This window comes from Macrobrachium nipponense, chromosome 14, assembly GCF_015104395.2.
Source record: "Macrobrachium nipponense isolate FS-2020 chromosome 14, ASM1510439v2, whole genome shotgun sequence".
Classification (NCBI taxonomy): Eukaryota; Metazoa; Arthropoda; class Malacostraca; order Decapoda; family Palaemonidae; genus Macrobrachium; species Macrobrachium nipponense.
In genome coordinates, this window is record NC_087207.1 from 67,605,285 (window position 1) to 67,623,289 (window position 18,005).

The 18,005-nt window shown below is 44.0% G+C and overlaps 1 protein-coding gene across 1 annotated transcript; it reads right to left on the reverse strand.

Moving 5' to 3' along the window:
- Window positions 1-13,081: 13,081 nt before the first annotated feature.
- On the reverse strand, window positions 13,082-13,774 carry LOC135226264 (uncharacterized). Its single transcript, XM_064265703.1, has one exon. It carries the CDS (start codon window positions 13,772-13,774, stop codon window positions 13,082-13,084), a length of 693 nt encoding a protein of 230 aa, XP_064121773.1.
- Window positions 13,775-18,005: the final 4,231 nt, after the last annotated feature.

The window sequence follows — 18,005 nt, forward strand, 5'->3', positions numbered from 1 at the left end:
GCACCGCAGGAACACGCAATGAGGTGCTCGTAACCCACCGCTCGGGTCCGCTCAACGCCACTCAATAACGGTCATTTTTTCTCCCCAACGCGTCAATTTTGTAACGGTTCCTTGCAGTCCCACGCCGTAACAGCCCGCAACACGAAAGTGCGTAAGTGTAAACCTACCTTTACGGAGTTGGTGCAGAGTTGGTGCGGTGTTATGGTCGTTATTGCTATGCCAGGCCACGCGCTCTTGCAGCTTTTGTTACTCCGTGTAGCAGTGAGTTGCGGGTGGGTTGCGGTGTTGTTGCGGAGTGCGCGCGCATCCGCACGAGTAATGACGTGCAAAATTGCACGATTTTTGCACGTACACCGTGCCACATCGTGGCAGGCTCACCCCAGGAGACCCAGAGATTTTTGGTAGCTGTCCTGTGTCTATGTGCAGTCCAGGTCATTGACGGGTTGAGAAGACCTACTAGGGTGCCACAGCCACCAGCACCACGCAGAAAGGACGGCAGGGCAGGGTGGATTTGGGCACGGGAGTGGCTGACACGGCGGCAACTACATGGGGACTACGACCAGGCCACTAAAATCGCACAATTTTTGCACGTGCACCGTGCCGCATCGTGCCACACCGTGCTGGATACGAACCTTGGGTATATATAGAGTCCTTCCAAGCACATCCTTCATTCCACGCCCAACCAGCATGCAATATGGACCTCAACAGCCTCTCACCCCAGGAGACCCAGAGATTTTTTGGTAGCTGTCCTGTGTCTATGAGCAGTCCAGGTCATCGACAGGTTGAGAAGCCCTGGATGGGAGCCCTGGATGGGAAGCACATCGCGATCAAGAAACCCAAAGGTGGAGGATCACTGCATTTCAATTACAAGAAGTTTCACAGCATCGTCCTCATGGCCCTCTCCGATGCAAAGTACAAGTTCCTGTTCGTCGACATCGGTGCAGAAGGAGGTGCTAGGGATGGAGGAACCTGGCAGAAGTGCAACCTGGCCAGGGCCATCGCAAACAACCGAGCAGGTCTCCCACAAGACAGAAATCTGCCCAACGACGACGAACCCATCCCCTTCCACATAGTCGCCGACAATGCCTTCACTCTCAATACGTGGTTGATGAAGCCCTACTCCCACCAATCACAAGATCCCACCGAACGAATATACAGCTACAGATTACCTCGCGCTCGTCGTGTGGTGGAAAACGCATTCGGCCTGCTGCAGATGAGATGGCGAGTCTTCAGGACGACGATGCAACAGGATTACAGGTGTGCAAGAAGATAACTTTGAGCACATGTGTCATGCACAACCTGGCACTGCAGCGCTGCCCACTTGCTGGCACCGACGTCGATGTTTCCTCGAGGACGACCAGCTACTGACGAGTAGAGGACCCAAAGAACTCTGTAATAAAACGTAACCAAACAAATGTAAATAATTGTAAATAAACATCATGATATATTTCTCATTGTTTTATACTCCCATACTTTGATATTGTCCTAATAACAATATTAATACAATAAATAATGTTGGTATGATGATTGGTACATATTAAAAATGATGTTGGAAAATAATTAACTGAAAGTTGTAATAACATAATTCATAATAATGAGACAAATGAGAAGCAAATGATGGACATAAAAAATATACTTATACTAAACAAACATGAAAAGCATAGAATATAAGAAAATTAACATGAAAAACATAGAGTATCAGAAAATAAACATGAAAAGCATACAATATCACAAAATAAACATGAAAAGCATAGAATATCAGAAAATAAACATGAAAACCATAGAATATCAGAAAATAAACATGATAAGCATAAAATATCAGAAAATAAACATGAAAAGCATACAATATCAGAAAATAAACCTGGAAAGCATACAATATCAGAAAATAAACATGAAAATCATAGAATGTAAGAAAATGAACATGAAAAGCATAGAATGTAAGAAAATGAACATAAAAAGCATAGAATGTAAGAAAATGAACATCAAAAGCATAGAATGTAAGAAACTGAAATTGAGACTTGGTTTTACCATAACATGTTCAACTGCAAATATCATATATTATCAACTGAGGTCAATATGTATTTACTGATTTTTCATTGTTGCCCTGTAAATAACCATGTCCAGTCAATGTTAATTACTGATTCATTATCATATTTGTATGTGTTCATGTTCATTTGATCATGTTCTCAATATGATATTATTGTTCTTACCTTGTATGTTATTATATCATTTGATGGCCATATTTATTTCATGTAAAGATTTCCTGTTATATTTCTTCATGTTATTATTCTTTCTGGCCATGCTCTTTCATTATTCAATTGCATTTTATATCTCAAGTTATTTTCAGAGTTCTATTCATTTCATATTTCACATATATTTCATTTTATATTTCCTGTTATACTTTTTTCTTATTCAATCTCATTTCACCCTGTCATATCATATATATTGTCATGACATATAAATTAAGCATCAATAAGGAAAATGTAAATGCAAGACACTATTTCAACATATTTATTACAAAAAGAAAAATTATCAATTATAAACATTAAAAAAATAACTGAATATGACTAAAATTACTAAAATACAATTAATTCTAAAAAATTTACATGTTTATTTACAATATTCACAAAATCACTCAAGTGATTCTGGGTCAATGTCCTCCTTATCACCTGGGGAGATGGTCAAGTTGTAGGTGGGTGGATCCTCTGCGGCAGAAGGTTTCGGTGTCGAAATACTGGCGCAAAGGGTAGGGGGCCGCAAGTCTGCCAAGAGACTGTGTACCAACGGCGACATCGAAGAAGTGGAAGGTCGAGGAGAGAAGTTGAGTGGTGTCGAACGTCCACTGGGGAAGAATGGCGGGGTGCCTAGCCTGGCGCCGGAGTTGTGTACCCATGAGGTACTTGCTGCTGCGGCTGAGGCTGGTGTTGGAGGTGCGGATCAGAAAAAAACACAGCTTGGGATTGAGACGCGAACCACTGGTGTGGCGATGCCTGAACCAGTTGCACTGCGGAAGGTATCGAAGGTGTCGAAGTCCCAGGTTTCGTCTGTGTCTCCTTATCAATTCGCAGGGGCGTCCAGTGGGAATAACCGCCACGAGCCATGGCCTCTTTCGTCATCGCATCCTCTTCCTCGGGCCCCTCCAAACTATGACACAGCCTGATGACTTGCTGAAGAACGGCTTCTGGTATCTTTGAAGCACATACTCCAAGCGCTGTGTCAGGTACTGCACGAACACAGCGATGTCACGGTGCACGTTGTCCTGCGCTTGTGGTATCAGTGTGTTAATGCTGGTCATAATCTGGGTCAGTTGAGTCTGCAGGCCTTCTGTAGAGTCAGCTGATATGTCAGCGGATAGCCGTCGGTCCTCTGGCAGGTTCATCGCTCTCTTGTGCTTCAGCCGCCTCCACCGCTGGATCGAAGCAGCTGATAGGCCCGACATGTCGGTAGAGGAATCGTCTGCGTCGGTTCTCTGCGATGATATAGGCGAGAACCGATCGCTGGCTATTGTGGGTTCGTGGGCGATGTGTCCTCCCAGGCATGCCCACGTGGTCATCACCTCCTCCTCCTGTGGTGTCCTGCTGTGTGCAGCTGACCCACTCTTGTATTCTCGCTTCTCGATCTTGCCGAAGTCCGTTCGGCGAGCCTCGAAGAACTTGCGGACTTGCTGGAAGCTGCAGTCGATGAAACATGCTGCCAGTTCACGCTAGAGTTCCCCCTTCCTCCTGGGATTCGACCATTGCCTGTCCCGCTTGTTGTACAAGGTAGGGAGGGCCTTAATGAATTTCACGATGACTTCCTTGTCCTCTGGCGTGAACTGGTAGTCTTGAATGTCCTTCTTGCTAGGGTGGTATCGTTTCTTCGGCTGCATGACGATACCACTCGGGCCTGCGATGTCCTGGGATTCCACAAAGGATATGGTCGGCTCAATGTTCAGCTCTTCCTCATGTTCCGAGGTGTCCGACCGTTGAGAAGGCTTCATGTCCTGGGTGTCCTGGGTGTCCTGGAACTGCTTGGTATTCCTGGGGGTGGTCTTCCGTAGGGGCATCGTGTCACGTGGCTGGGAAAACGTCGCTGGGTAGGCGTCCCTGAATGAGTGCACGTGGGTCAACGTCGCTGGGAGAACGTCACTGTGTAGGCATCCCTGGGTGCGCGCACGTGGGTGAACGCCCCTGGGTCAGTGTCCATGGGGCAGCGTCCCTGGGTGAACATCGCTGGGCGAGAGTGGCTGGGTGAGCGTCACTGGGCGAGAGTGGCTGGGTGAGCGTCGCTGGGCGAGAGAGGCTGGGTCACAGAGCGGCTGGTCAGTCAGGCAGTCACAGCGAGAATGATGCCCCAGTGGTCAGTCAGGCCCCTTTTATCCTCCCCAGAATGCACGACAACCTTCCATCCAATCGACCTACGGAGACGATGTAACACGCCGCACGCCCTGCAACATGTACGCGTCATGTATTAATCGTGTATGACAGCGCCGTAAGGGCACCACAAGTGCACCGTACGGCACCGTCACATCAGGCCGTAACACTCCCTTGCGGGTAGTACGACGTCGCACCACATCGCACCACATGCGGTGTGGCACGGAACCATGTAGGTTCTTACCTCTCTTGTTGCGAGGCCACGCCATACTGCATACGGCCTCGTGCGACTTCATCAACCCACCAGACGCCGCTAAAAAATTTGAAATGATTTAAAACCCGGGCGGCGTCGTGCGGCTTTAACGGTCATCACCTGCCCCCGCCAGCAAGGCAGCGCGCTTTTGGTGCGTTTATAGTGCGGTTTGTAACGGTTTCTTGCGGTCCACGCCGTGACAACCGGCACCATGCAAGTGCGTAGGTGTAAACCAGTCTTTATACCATACTGACCACGCCACTGAGGTTTTGAGAAAGTCCATCGTGTATCACATACCCAAAGTTATATCCCTGTATTCCTGAATGACAATCAGAAAGTTAGAAATGAGCGATAACGTAGCTCGGAAATCGTAATTCTCTCAGGGGAAATACTTGTGTTAATTACAATGCACCTTTAGTACTTGTCCACTCCGGAGGTCCTCCAGGTATGTAAAGGACATTTCTCCCTACGATATACATACATACATAATATATATACATATATATAATATATATATATATATATATATATATATATATATATAAGTATGAAGACAGGAGCAATTACTCAAGGATAAACATATTGGAGTAGGGAGACGCGTTCTGTCTTTTATCTATTTATTTAGCGCCGATGTTTCGTATCAGCTTGATACATTTTTCAGGCTGAAACGATTGCACATCAATTGCATATAAGTAAAAAGATACACACAATGTTTACCAACACCAAAATTAAAATCCTTTTTAATAAATTAAGAATAAAAACAGAATAAAACCAGAAACACAGAATAACAGTGAAAGGGCTAGGAGCGAATACAGAGAAACAAATTAATTAAAAAATAATTAAAAAATAATATTAATAGAAAAAAAAATGGTAATTCTTCAGGGGCAAGCCGCATCACCAGTTTCTAAAAGACAATTAACAATCCTTCATTTAATGGTGTTTTTTCAGTGAATCTCTTCTTGTTTTCTTGAGGAAATGTTATTTTAACCCCCTTTTCCACCCAACAAGCTTGGGGGCCCCCAGTTGGGAATCGGGGGTTTTGGGTGGGGAAATACCAGAAAAAGAGTGCTTTGCAGCAATAATAACAATTGGGAGCACCTACAGATTCATGGGCCCACTCGACCGCCGACCGAAATCGGCGGAAGAACACCAAAACCAATATGGTGGCGATACCAAAACAACAACAAACAAAGTAGGGAGCGACTACATATCCGCGACGATCGATTTATGTGTGCGGTCAGTAAGGCCGTGGCGGAACGGTGCTTTGCGCCTTATCCGTATATTTAAAGATTCTTGGCAAGCACGGCATGTACTGGCAAGAGGTAATGTTGCGCTGTGCGCGCTAGCCACAGGGGTTACAGTAAGACTTACCATGGCGGATCACACCTAAAGGCGTTCCTGTTGTAGTCGATCCGACAAATAGCTCCACAACACTCGCAGTTTTTTTGCTTTAGAATTAAATTATGTCTTTGAGCATATTCAATCACAACTTCTTACCACCACTAGACAAATAATGATAATATTCACCGTAACCCACATTACACTGAAAACAATCGGTAGGAAATTGAAGGTCTCTGTCAAAATTAATGCCAGAAGGGCCAGCCACTGCCTCTGCCATAGCTACAGGAAGACAAAATGCCGGTTTTTGCTTCATTATTCGAGTATTCAGTCAAACAAGGATACCGGTGGACACTGGACAGGTAACTTTATTACTCCGCTGAAATGCTAGTGAAACTTTGTTTTCGACTAAAGTCGTTCGTAATTGGTTATGAAACCCATGACGTCATAATGATGTCACACCTCTCAGCCAATAATGAGTAACTGGAATTGCTTTTGTTTGCGTAAGAAAGTAAGTTAGAGGGCTCATTAAAAGTAAACATTACCGTAGAGGAAACACCTCTCCCGTTTAATCTCTCATATAATGACTATACTTTTTATATTGCTTTTGTCATGCTCTTTCCAGGTAGGTGATTATTTATTTTAATATCCAGTGCGGAGTGCTTCTGAAGTATTACCATAAAAATATATATATAATAATCATAATAATAATGATAATAATAGAACGAACAAGACACCTACCCACAGCGGTAGCGTAAAGAGAACTGACACGAAAAATTGTTATGTAGGGGAGTGTAAACAAAGCAACAGGTAATTAGGCAATAAACATTTGGGTGGAAGACGACTGGTGGTTAAGAGAAGGTAAAGTTAGCTTAATCATTATTGATTCAAGGGTGGTTAGTTCGTCTATTATGTCGGGTTCTTCCTACGATATTAAAATGACTGGCATCTATGTGTGTTTTGCAACTTTTACTATGATTTCTTATGTTAGATTGTTCTGGATTTGATAGTCGACAACCCATTCTATAGCTAATTCCTTGATGAGAGGAAATTCGAACTTTTAGCAGCCTCCTGGTGCAACCGATGTAAGTGCCGAGATCACATCTGGGACAATCATACTTATAAACGAGACCGGAGGCCAAGGGGCTGATCTTATCCTTAACTTGATTATTATTATATATATTTTTTTTTCTATTATTATTATTATTATTTAATTAATTTGTTTCTCTGTATTCGCTCCTAGCCCTTTCACTGTTATTCTGTGTTTCTGGTTTTATTCTGTTTTTATTCTTAATTTATTAAAAAGGTTTTTAATTTTGGTGTTGGTAAACATTGTGTGTATCTTTTTACTTATACGCAATTGATGTGTAATCGTTTCAGCCTGGAAAATGTATCAAGCTGATACGAAACGTCGGCGCTAAATAAATGGATAAAAGACAGAACGCGTCTCCCTACTCCAATATGTTTATATATATATATATATATATATATATATATATATATATATATATATATATATATATATATATATATATATTTCCAGGATTTCAGGGGGCAAGTGCCCCTCCCCCCCTACCAAACCCAACTTGCCCCTGTGTGCGGGCGCCCATGGGAGAGGAGGTGCGGTGCTTAGTACGTGTTGGTGTCCGAAATACTTTACCAATAAATTAAATACTATTCTCCCTATTTAGAATCAAATTGAAGGTTGTCATTTCACTTTGTAGCCTGTTGTCAGGAGCCAACACATCCTGGCAGTCTGTCTGTCTGTCTGTCTACTGATCGCTGCTATTTTTTTTTTTATCACATTGTTTTTGTTGTCAAACTACGCTGCAGCCACTCAATCGATCGAAAGTTATCCACTTAGTCACTAAGCCATCTAATTACACTTCTGTCATAAAGCGTCCTCTCTCTCTCTCTCTCTCTCTCTCTCTAGCAGCTGGCAGTCTGTTTCTCTCTTTCTCTCTCTGATTGTCTGTCTGTCTCTCTATGGCAGCCTGTCTCTCTCTCTCTCTCTGGCTGGCAGTCTGTGTCTGTCTCTTTCTCTCTCACTGGTTGTCTGTCTGTCTGTCTGTTTGGCAGTCTGTCTCTTTCTCTCTCACTCTCTCGCTGGCAGTCTGTTTCCGTCTCTTTTTCTTTCTCTCAGGTTGTCTGTCTGTCTCTCTCTGCCAGTCTGTGTATCTCTCTCTCTTTCTCACTCTCTGGCAGGCAGTCAGTTTCTGTCTCTTTCTCTCTAGTCTGTCTGTCTGTCTCTGGCAGTCTGTCTGTCTCTCTCTCTCTTAGGCAAGCAGTCTGTTTCTGTATCTTTCTCTCTCTCTCCTCTCTGGTTGACTGTCTGTCTGTGTTTCTCTCTCTGGCAGTCTGTCTGTCTGTCTGTCTCTCTCTCTCTTGCAGGCAGTCTGTATATGTATCTTTCTCTCTCTCTCTCGTTGTCTGTCTGTCTGTCTTTCTCTCGCACTCTTTGACTGTCTGTGTGGTGCGTCTCTCTATCTCTCTCTATGACTGTCTGTCCGTCCGTGTGTCTCTTTCTGTGTGTGTGTGTGTGTGTCTCTCTCTCTCTTCTCCGTCTCTCTCTCTATCAAGGTATGCTATTTTTCACTCGTGAGTTGACGAACTACACAACAACCACTTTCGCTTTCATCACGTCAACGAGATGCACTCTGGGAAGAGCGAGTGAAAGTTTCGCAATCGTATCCAACCCTTTTTGATAAAGAAACTCTCAGCAGAGTCACCCCCCCCCACACCCCCCCCCCCATCAACTCCCACCCCCTCCCGCTTCGCCATCAGACAATACGTAAACGTAAACGAAGTTTCCAGACGCCTCTCCTATCGCTGCGTAACTTTGTCCTTTGTTCCACTTTCATTCACAGATTTTTATTTCGACGAATTACAAAGTGTGAGTTTTCAGTTATGTCGACAAAGGTCCCCCGCCCCCCTAGGCCTAGGGTCCCGCTACCGCTTCTACCACCGTCTCCACACAAAAGCGTGCGCCCACACACACACGCACACACACACACACAAAGCGAGTGAAGGGGACAAAGGATAGTAAAAGCGCCCATACAGAAAGCAGGTTGAAAAGGACGCACTGCAAAGCGAAAGCGCGCATTTGAAAAGCGAGTAAAAACCGGATGATGTCACCTCGCAAAACGCTCTCATACACAAAGCAGTTAAAATCGGGCATTAAACAGATAAAGAAATGTGCTTCCAAAGCAAATAATAAAAAACGTTGCACAAACAAACATGTGAATATGCACAGCAAATGAGTAGTGGCAACATCCAAATGACCAAATGTACATATACGATGCATGGTGAAAAAGACACGAAGCAAATAAACAAAAATAAACAAACGATGAAAAAAGGCACTCAACACTAATCAGTACAAGCGCACACAAATCAACATGAGAAAGATGTCATATATGCAAACGCACTCAAAAGCACAGAGGGCCTAATATTGCATTGAAACTCTTGACATGTCTCTTCCATCCGAGATTTCGTTCGTATTTGTACTTTTTATTTCTTTTCATTTCAGAGCAAAAAGTCTTAGCATTCTTTAATAGAGATTTCAATTCCTTGTAATAACAGATAAACCATAAACTACTTTTAAAGTAGGTTTAGCGAAGGGAAATGTAAAAAAAATCTAGTGGTTCTCAAAGTGTTTACAATAGGACTTTCAAAGGAATATCATAATTACTTAAATAATGTAAATATTTTAGTCATAATGGTTACTGTCTACTTACTTCTCCTGTAAGACTGGTTTATACTTACGCACTTTCGTGGTGCGGGCTGTCACGGCGTGGGATCGCAAGAAACCGTTACAAACCGCACTATAAACGCACCAAAAGTGCGCCTCCTCGCTGGCGGGGGCAGGCGATGACTGTTAAAGCCGCTCGACGCCGCCCGGGTTTTAAATCATTTCAAATTTTTGAGCGGCGTCTGGCGGGTTGATGAAGTCGCACGAGGCCGTATGCGGTGTAGCGCGGCCTCGCAACAAAAGAGGTAAGAACCCACGTGGTTCCGCCACACCGCACATGGCGCAATGTGGTGCGACGTCGTACTACCCACAAGGGAGTGTTACGGCCTGATGTGAATGTGACGGCGCCATATGGTGCCCTTGCGGTGCCCTTACGGCGCCGTCATACACGATTCATACATGCCGCGCACATGTTGCATGGCGTTGTGTGTGTTACGGCATCTCCGTAAGTCGATTGGATGGAAGGTTGTCGCGCATTCTGGGGAGGATAAAAGGGGCCTGACTGACCACTGGGGCATCATTCTCGCTGTGACTGCCTGTCTGACCAGCCGCTCTGTGACCCAGCTTCTCTTGCCCAGCGACGCTCACCCAGCCACTCTCACCCAGCGACGTTCACCCAGGGACGCTGCCCCACGGACGCTGACCCAGGGGCATTCACCCAGCGATGTTCACCAATGTGCGCGCAGCGCACCCAGGGATGGCCTGCCTAACAACGTTCTCTCAGCGACATTGACCCACGTGCGCTCACCCTAGCAAGAAGGACATTCAAGACTACCCGTTCACGCCAGAGGACAAGGAAGTCATCATGGAATTCATCCAGGCCCACCCTACCTTGTACAACAAGCGGGACAAGCAATGGTCGAATCCCAGGAGGAAGGAAGAACTCTGGGGTGAACTGGCAGCGAGTTTCATTAACTGCAGCTTCCAGCAAGTCCGCAAGTTCTTTGAGGCTTGCTGAACGGACTTCGGCAAGATCAAGAAGCGTGAATACAAGAGCGGGTCGGCTGCACGTAGCAGGACGCCACGGGAGAAGGAGGTGATGACCACGTGGGCATTCCTGGGAGGACACATCACCCACGAACCCACAGTAGCCAGCGATCGGTTCTCACTTATATCGTAGCAGAGAACCGACGCAGACGATTCCTCTACAGACATGTCGGGCCTATCAGCTACTTCAATCCAGCGGAGGAGGCAGCTGAAGCAGGAGAGAGTGACGAACCTGCCAGAGGACCGACGGCTATCCGCCGACATGTCAGTTGACTCTACAGAAGGCCTGCAGACTCAACTGACACAGATTATGACAAGCATTAACACACTGATACCACAAGCGCAGGACAACATACACCGTGACATCGCTGTGTTCGTGCAGTACCTGACGCAGTGCTTGGAGTACGTGCCTCGAAGACACCAGAAGCCGTTCTTCGAGCAAGTCATCAGGCTGTGTCATAGTTTGGAGGGGCCTGAGGAAGAGGATGCGACGACGAAAGAGGCCATGGCTTGTGGCGGTTATTCCCACTGGACGCCCCTGCAAATTGATAAGGAGAGACAGACAAAACCTGGGACTTCGACACCTTCGACACCTTCTGCAGTGCAACCGGTTCGGGCATCGCCACATCAGTGGTTCGTGTCTCAATCCCAACCTGTGTTTTCTTATGATCCGCACCTTCAACACCAGCCTCAGCTGCAGCAGCAGGTGCCTCATGGGTACGCAACTCCGGCGCCAAGGCTAGGCACACCGCCATTCTTCCCCAGTGGACGTTCGATATCACTCAACTTCTCTCCTCAACCTTCCACTTCTTCGATGTCGCCGTTGGTACACAGTCTCTTGGCAGACTTGCGGCCTCCTACCACTGGCGCCAGTATTTCGACACCGAAACCTTCTGCCGCAGAGGATCCACCCACCTACAACTTGACCATCTCCCCAGGTGATAAGGAGGACATTGACCCAGAATCACTTGAGTGATTTTGTAAATATTGTAAATAAAAATGTAAATTTTTTAGAATTAATTGTATTTTAGTAATTTTAGTCATATTCAATTATTTTCTTAATGTTTATAATTAATAATTATTCTTTTTGTAATAAATATGTTGAAATAGTTTTTTGCATTTACATGTTCCTTATTGATGCTTATTCAATTATTTTTTTAATGTTTATAATCAATAATTCATCTTTTTGTAATAAATATGTAGAAATAGTGTCTTGCATTTACATTTTCCTTATTGATTCTTAATTCATATGTCATGACAATATATATGATATGATTAGGTGAAATAAGATTGAATAAGAAAAAAGTATAACAGGAAATATATAATGAAATATATGTGAAATATGAAATTAATAAAACTCTGAAAATAACTTAAAATATGAAATGCAATTGAATAATGAAAGAGCATGGCCAGAAAGAATAATAACATGAAGAAATATAACAGGAAATCTTAACATGAAATATAATATATGATCTATGAAATAAATACAACTCGGAAAATAACTTAAAGTATAAAATGAAATGTAGCATGAAATAAATATGGCCATCAAATTGAGATCATGATCAAATGAACATGAACACACACATTGACTGGACATGGTTATTTACAGGGAAACAATGAAAAATCAGGAAGATACTAAAGACATATTGGCCTCAGTTGATAATATATGATATTTGCAGTTGAAACATGTTATGGCAAAACGAAGTCCCAATTTCAGTTTCTTACATTCTATGCTTTTTATGTTCATTTTCTTATATTCTATGCTTTTCATGTTCATTTTCTTACATTCTATTCTTTTCATGTTTATTTTCTGATATTCTATGCTTTTCAGGTTTATTTTGTGATATTTTATGCTTTTCATGTTTATTTTCTGATTTCTATGTTTTTCATGTTTATTTTCCGATATTATATGTTTTTCATGTTTATTTTCTTACTTTCTATGCTTTTCATGTTAATTTGCTTGTATTCTATGCTTTTCATGTTTGTTTAGTATAAGTATTTTTTTTATGTCCATCATTTGCTTCTCATTTGCCTCATTATTATGAATTATGTTATTATAACTTTCAGTTAATTATTTTCCAACATAATTTTTTATATGTACCAATCATCATACCAATATTGTTTATTGTATTAATATTGTTATTAGGATAATACCAAAGTATGGGAGTATAAAACAATGAGAAATATATCATGATGTTTATTTACAATTATTTACATTTGTTCGGTTACGTTTTATTACAGAATTCTTTGGGTCCTCTACTCGTCAGTAGCTGGTCGTCCTCGAGGAAACCCCATTCGCTCTTTCCATTCCACTGCGCCTGCATACGATGAGTAGTACTGGGCCAGGTAATCTCTGACGGCCTTCGCTCGACGTGTGTAGTTTGGTCCCCTTCTTGCCATGAGTCATTCCATGAGGTTCAGCAACTCCTCCCTCCAAGTACCTGCTACGACGTTATGGTGTTGGTCCTCATAATCGACGTCGGTGCCAGCAAGTGGGCAGCGTTGCAGTGCCAGGTTGTGCATGACACATGGGCACAAAGTTATCTTCTTGCACACCTGTACGTCCTGTTGCATCGTCGTCTCGAAGACTCGCCATCTCATCTGCAGCAGGCCGAATGCGTTTTCCACCACATGACGAGCAAGAGATAATCTGTAGCTGTATATTCGTTCGGTGGAATCTTGTGGTTGGTGGGAGTAGGGCTTCATCAACCACGTATTGAGAGCGAAGGCATCGTCGGCAACTATGTGGAAGGGGATGGGTTCGTCGTAGTTGAGCAGATTTCTGTCTTGGGGGAGTCCTGCTCGGTTGTTTGTGATGGCCCTGGCCAGCTTGCACTTCTGCCAGGTTCCTCCATCCCCAGCACCTCCTTCTGCACCGATGTCGACGAACAGGAACTTGTACTTTGCATCGGAGAGGGCCATGAGGACGATGCTGTAAAACTTCTTGTAATTGAAATACAGTGATCCTCCACCTTCGGGTTTCTTGATCGCAATGTGCTTCCCATCCAGGGCTTCCACACAATTGAAGCAGTTCCACTTGGAGGCGAAGCGTTTTGCTACGTCATTCCATTCTTCTGGTGTCTTGGGGCACTTCATCACTTCTGGTTTGCATATGTCAATAATGGCTTGGCAGACTACTGGGATAAATCGGCATATGGAACTCTTGGAGACTCTGAAGCTCTATTACAGGCTTGTATAGTCGTTCCCACTTGCCAGGTGGCGGAGAGTGACCGCCAACTTGAGTCCCACCTCTTGTGCACGCCGCATCTTCGTGTCCTTCTTCTTCGACAGGGGCGTCAGCCTTTCGACTATCTCCTCGAACAATTCAGGGTAGATTCATAGAAAGTTCTTGTGTCCTTTGCGGTCCTCCTTGTTCAGTTCTTGTAGCAGCTGGTCGTAGTCCCCATGTAGTTGCCGCTGTGTCAACCACTCCCGAGCCCAAATCCGCCCTGCCCTGCCATCCTTTCTGCGTGGTGCTGGTGGCTGTGGCACCCTAGTACATCTTCTCAACCCGTCAATGACCTGGACTGCACATAGACACAGGACAGCTACCAAAAATCTCTGGGTCTCCTGGGGTGAAAGGCTGTTGAGGTCCATATTGCATGCTGGTTGGGTGTGGTATGAAGGCTGTGCTTGGCAGGCCTCTATATATACCCAAGGTTCATATCTGGCACGGTGTGGCACGATGTGGCACGGTGCACGTGCAAAAATCGTGCAATTTTGCAAGTAGTGACTCGTGCGGATGTGCGCGCACTTCGCAACAACACCGCAACCCGCTACACGGAGTAACAAAGCCGCAAGAGTGCGTGGCATGGCATAGCAACAATGACCATAACACCGCGGCAACTCTGTGCGAACTCTGTAACACTCCGCTAGGCACCGCAGTAACACGCCGTGGGTGCCCGTAACCCACCGCCCGGGTCCGCCCCACGCCGCCAAATAATGGTAATTTTTTCTCCCAACTGCGTCAATTTTGTAATGGTTTCTTGCGGTCCCACCCCGTAACAGCCCGCAGAACGAAAGTGCGCAAGTGTAAACCTACCTTTAGATTCGAGCAGAGCCTGTATATATGAACGCGTCACTTCCAGGCTTCCCATTGGATTATAACAGGACGCCATGTTTGTTTACATTTAGGCCAAGGTGCACAGCGCTCCAAACGGCATTGGGGCATAGGTTAACTGTTAGCTTAGAGCACCGTAGACCGCGGATTTAAGTTGATATACATATTTTTGATGTTATGATGGGTTCAAAGGACAGATATACTGTACTTTAGTGTGGAACAGACGCTAATTTGAATGCATGACAGGGCCAGTCTGACAGCTTCACCATCACTCAATAGATATTTCAACAATGAAGCTGTACTGCAAGACGGTTGCACTATGGCATTATCTACTGTAACAGACACTGATGACAACATGTAGGCATAATGTAATATGTAGGACATACTGTGAATCAAATTAGTTAGGGCTGTTGAAATATACATCTGAAGGCTACGTGGAAATTGTGAAATAGAATGGACAGCTCCCAATCTGTAGAGCATTGACTGGACCAGTAAATTTATTATTTATGCATACATTCAAGGTTGACTGAAATTATGATCATACATAGATAAACCGACGTAATATCGGTAATAAAAATGCACAATATAAACAATCACAAGTACTACGTGGACACACTATGAATGCTGAAGTATCTTTGCTCAGTGCTACTTCAGTAGGCTGTCTACCTGATTGTTTCTACACTGTTTCGCCGTGTTTAGTACTAGCCCGTCGGGGGTCAAATGTCCCTAAAGTAGCACCAAGGGTTGTTGTTGTTTAAGGTTACGCTGGCCTTATGCCAGCACAGGCTCTTGCTAATAGTGCTAGCCCCTCGGGGATCAAATGTGGTAAAATGCACTTAGGGACAGTTGATCCCAGACGAGCTGGTACAAAACACGGCAAAACAGTGTAGAAACGCGCAGGTAGACCGCAGATTAAAGTAGCACCCTTTGCTTTTCTGTTCTTTTTGTTGCTCTGAGTAAGTATTTTTATGGTCTCGAATTTGAAATAATAGTAGAGCCTGCAGCGAAGATAGAGCCGTCTTGGTGAGCTGGACAGAACACAACCTGTCTGGAAGGTACTACCTGCTTCTGTGCCAAGCAGTTGAGGCAGCTTGCTACTCTACCAGTTGAGGCAGGATGTTGCTTGCTGCTGACAAGCAGACTGGGGATCGATCTGCTTTTCAAACACCTTGTCGTGGTTATAGCCATAAGCCGAACAATAAACTGGCATTGTCAAGCAAGAAAATGTAGCTGTGTCAGAGCCTATCATCACCAAAAAAGTATCTATAGGTTTTGCCATCACCCACCAAGCTGATAGGTTGTACGTACCGAGGCCGTTTGGAGCGCTGTGCACCTAGTCCTAAATGTAAACAAACAGCGATCTGGAAGCAACGCATCTTGTGTATATTGGGTTTGATTCGAGGCTTTCAATAGAAAACTTAATTGAAAAGTGAGGCAATCGAGAAGTTAAGAGGCTGTTATTGTGGCGTTTGAAATTGGGCCTAAAACAAACACGGCTGAGGTGAGGAACTGACTAGGATATATTTCCGTCAATGATTTTAGAAAGATTCATGGAAAGTTTACAAGGGCGTGAAGGACCCTTTCAGGGAGAAGTTTTAATTAAAATAAGGAAATATTGAGAAAAGGTGAAAAGCAGAGAAAATATAAGAAAAAATTGATGATGAAAGAATAGAAGTCTAACCATCATTTTGGCAACGTGGAAAGTAAGAACAGATGAACAGATAATGCATATAAACTGTAATAAGAAAGAAAACCCGAAGTATACTTTCTTCTTCATTTCCTTTTTAAAAAGCGTATTTTGTATTTTTCTTTCACCTCGACCGACCTCCCCTCTCTCGCAGCAGATGTGTCTAGCCCAATAGAGCTGAGTAACGAATTCTCCGGCAGTTTTCAGCCAAATTTGATTATTGTTTCCCTGCTTACTCTGGGGGTGTTTCGACCGTGTAGTGAACAGGCGACATGTAATTCCTGAAATACAGTCTACAGGGTTGGCACAGGTTATAGGGATACAGGAAAATACTGATGAAAAACTGAGTTAAATTAGTTTGAGGCTCTCTGTTCATGCGCAGCGAACAATATGCTTATGTTTCTGGCAAAAATGATGATAATTCAGTCCCAGTTGTTCCTCGTTGAACAAAGCGGTGAAAATTGTGTAACTAACTGGTTGTCAGTCGACTGAACCTGGTGGTGGAAGCCGGCGTGCAGAACGGCATTGGTCTAGTCATCTCTTACTTGGACCATGGGTCTAGTAACCTCTTTAGTAACCTCATCCCAAATCACTTCCAGGGAAAGGTGTATGGTGAATAATAATGAGAAGATTTTAACGATGAAGTGCATGCACTGTGTAATAATAATATAATAATTACTAGGCGGGGCGTCGTCCCATCGAATCCAAAGGTCTGGATTTCGTAACCGATGGCCACGTGGTCATTTTCGTTAAAGTTTGCTCTTGGATTCCACGATCGATTCTGTGAGGTGGCAGGAGGGCGGTGTTGACAGGAATCCTTCGTTCACAAGAATCCTTCGTCCTCCGGGAGTTAAGAGGGATGTTTGCTCCCATCCCTCGTAATCCTTGAATGGCCCCTACCTCTGTTTTTTGCCTAAAAATGTGGGGTAAAGATGAAAGTGAAAAGAAGAAACGAGTGGAAATCCTTAAAGCTAAAAATCTGGGTTCAGGACAAGCCGTTTGTCCTAAACTTTTCACTCTCTCTTTGTGTTAGAGTGACCTTTTATCTTTAATGCCAACGTGGGTCCTGTTAAGCTGTGTGTGTACTTGTATATGCGTGTGTGTGTGTGTGTATGTCTGTGTAGCAAGACCATCATGGCACTAACTCTGAATATGACTCGTAGTAAACTTTCTCTCTAGTTGTGTCCATCCACGGTCTAGCTATAGACCATGGTTTTGTCCATGTGGTATCGTGTCGTCAGTTAATCTCCCTTTCATTTCTGTCTTAAATGTGGCATGTTATTTCTTTAATGAACTAAACTAGAGTGATGATAAAAAGGAAACCTTCATTCAAAGACATCCGTTATTTCTCTCTACGGAAGCGGAAGTGCAATAACATAAAAGCATCGGAAAATATGGTGAATTTCGAACGCTAATCGCTAAGGCAGCAGCAACTACACTTCAACCGGTGACACACGAAATGACTATTTGGTATCTTTTCCGCCACCAAACTGTACTACACTATTAACAAATATGATGGCGTTCAGTATGCACAATGTTTAAGTATATGATATTTGTTAAGGTTCGCAAAAATTAGCTAC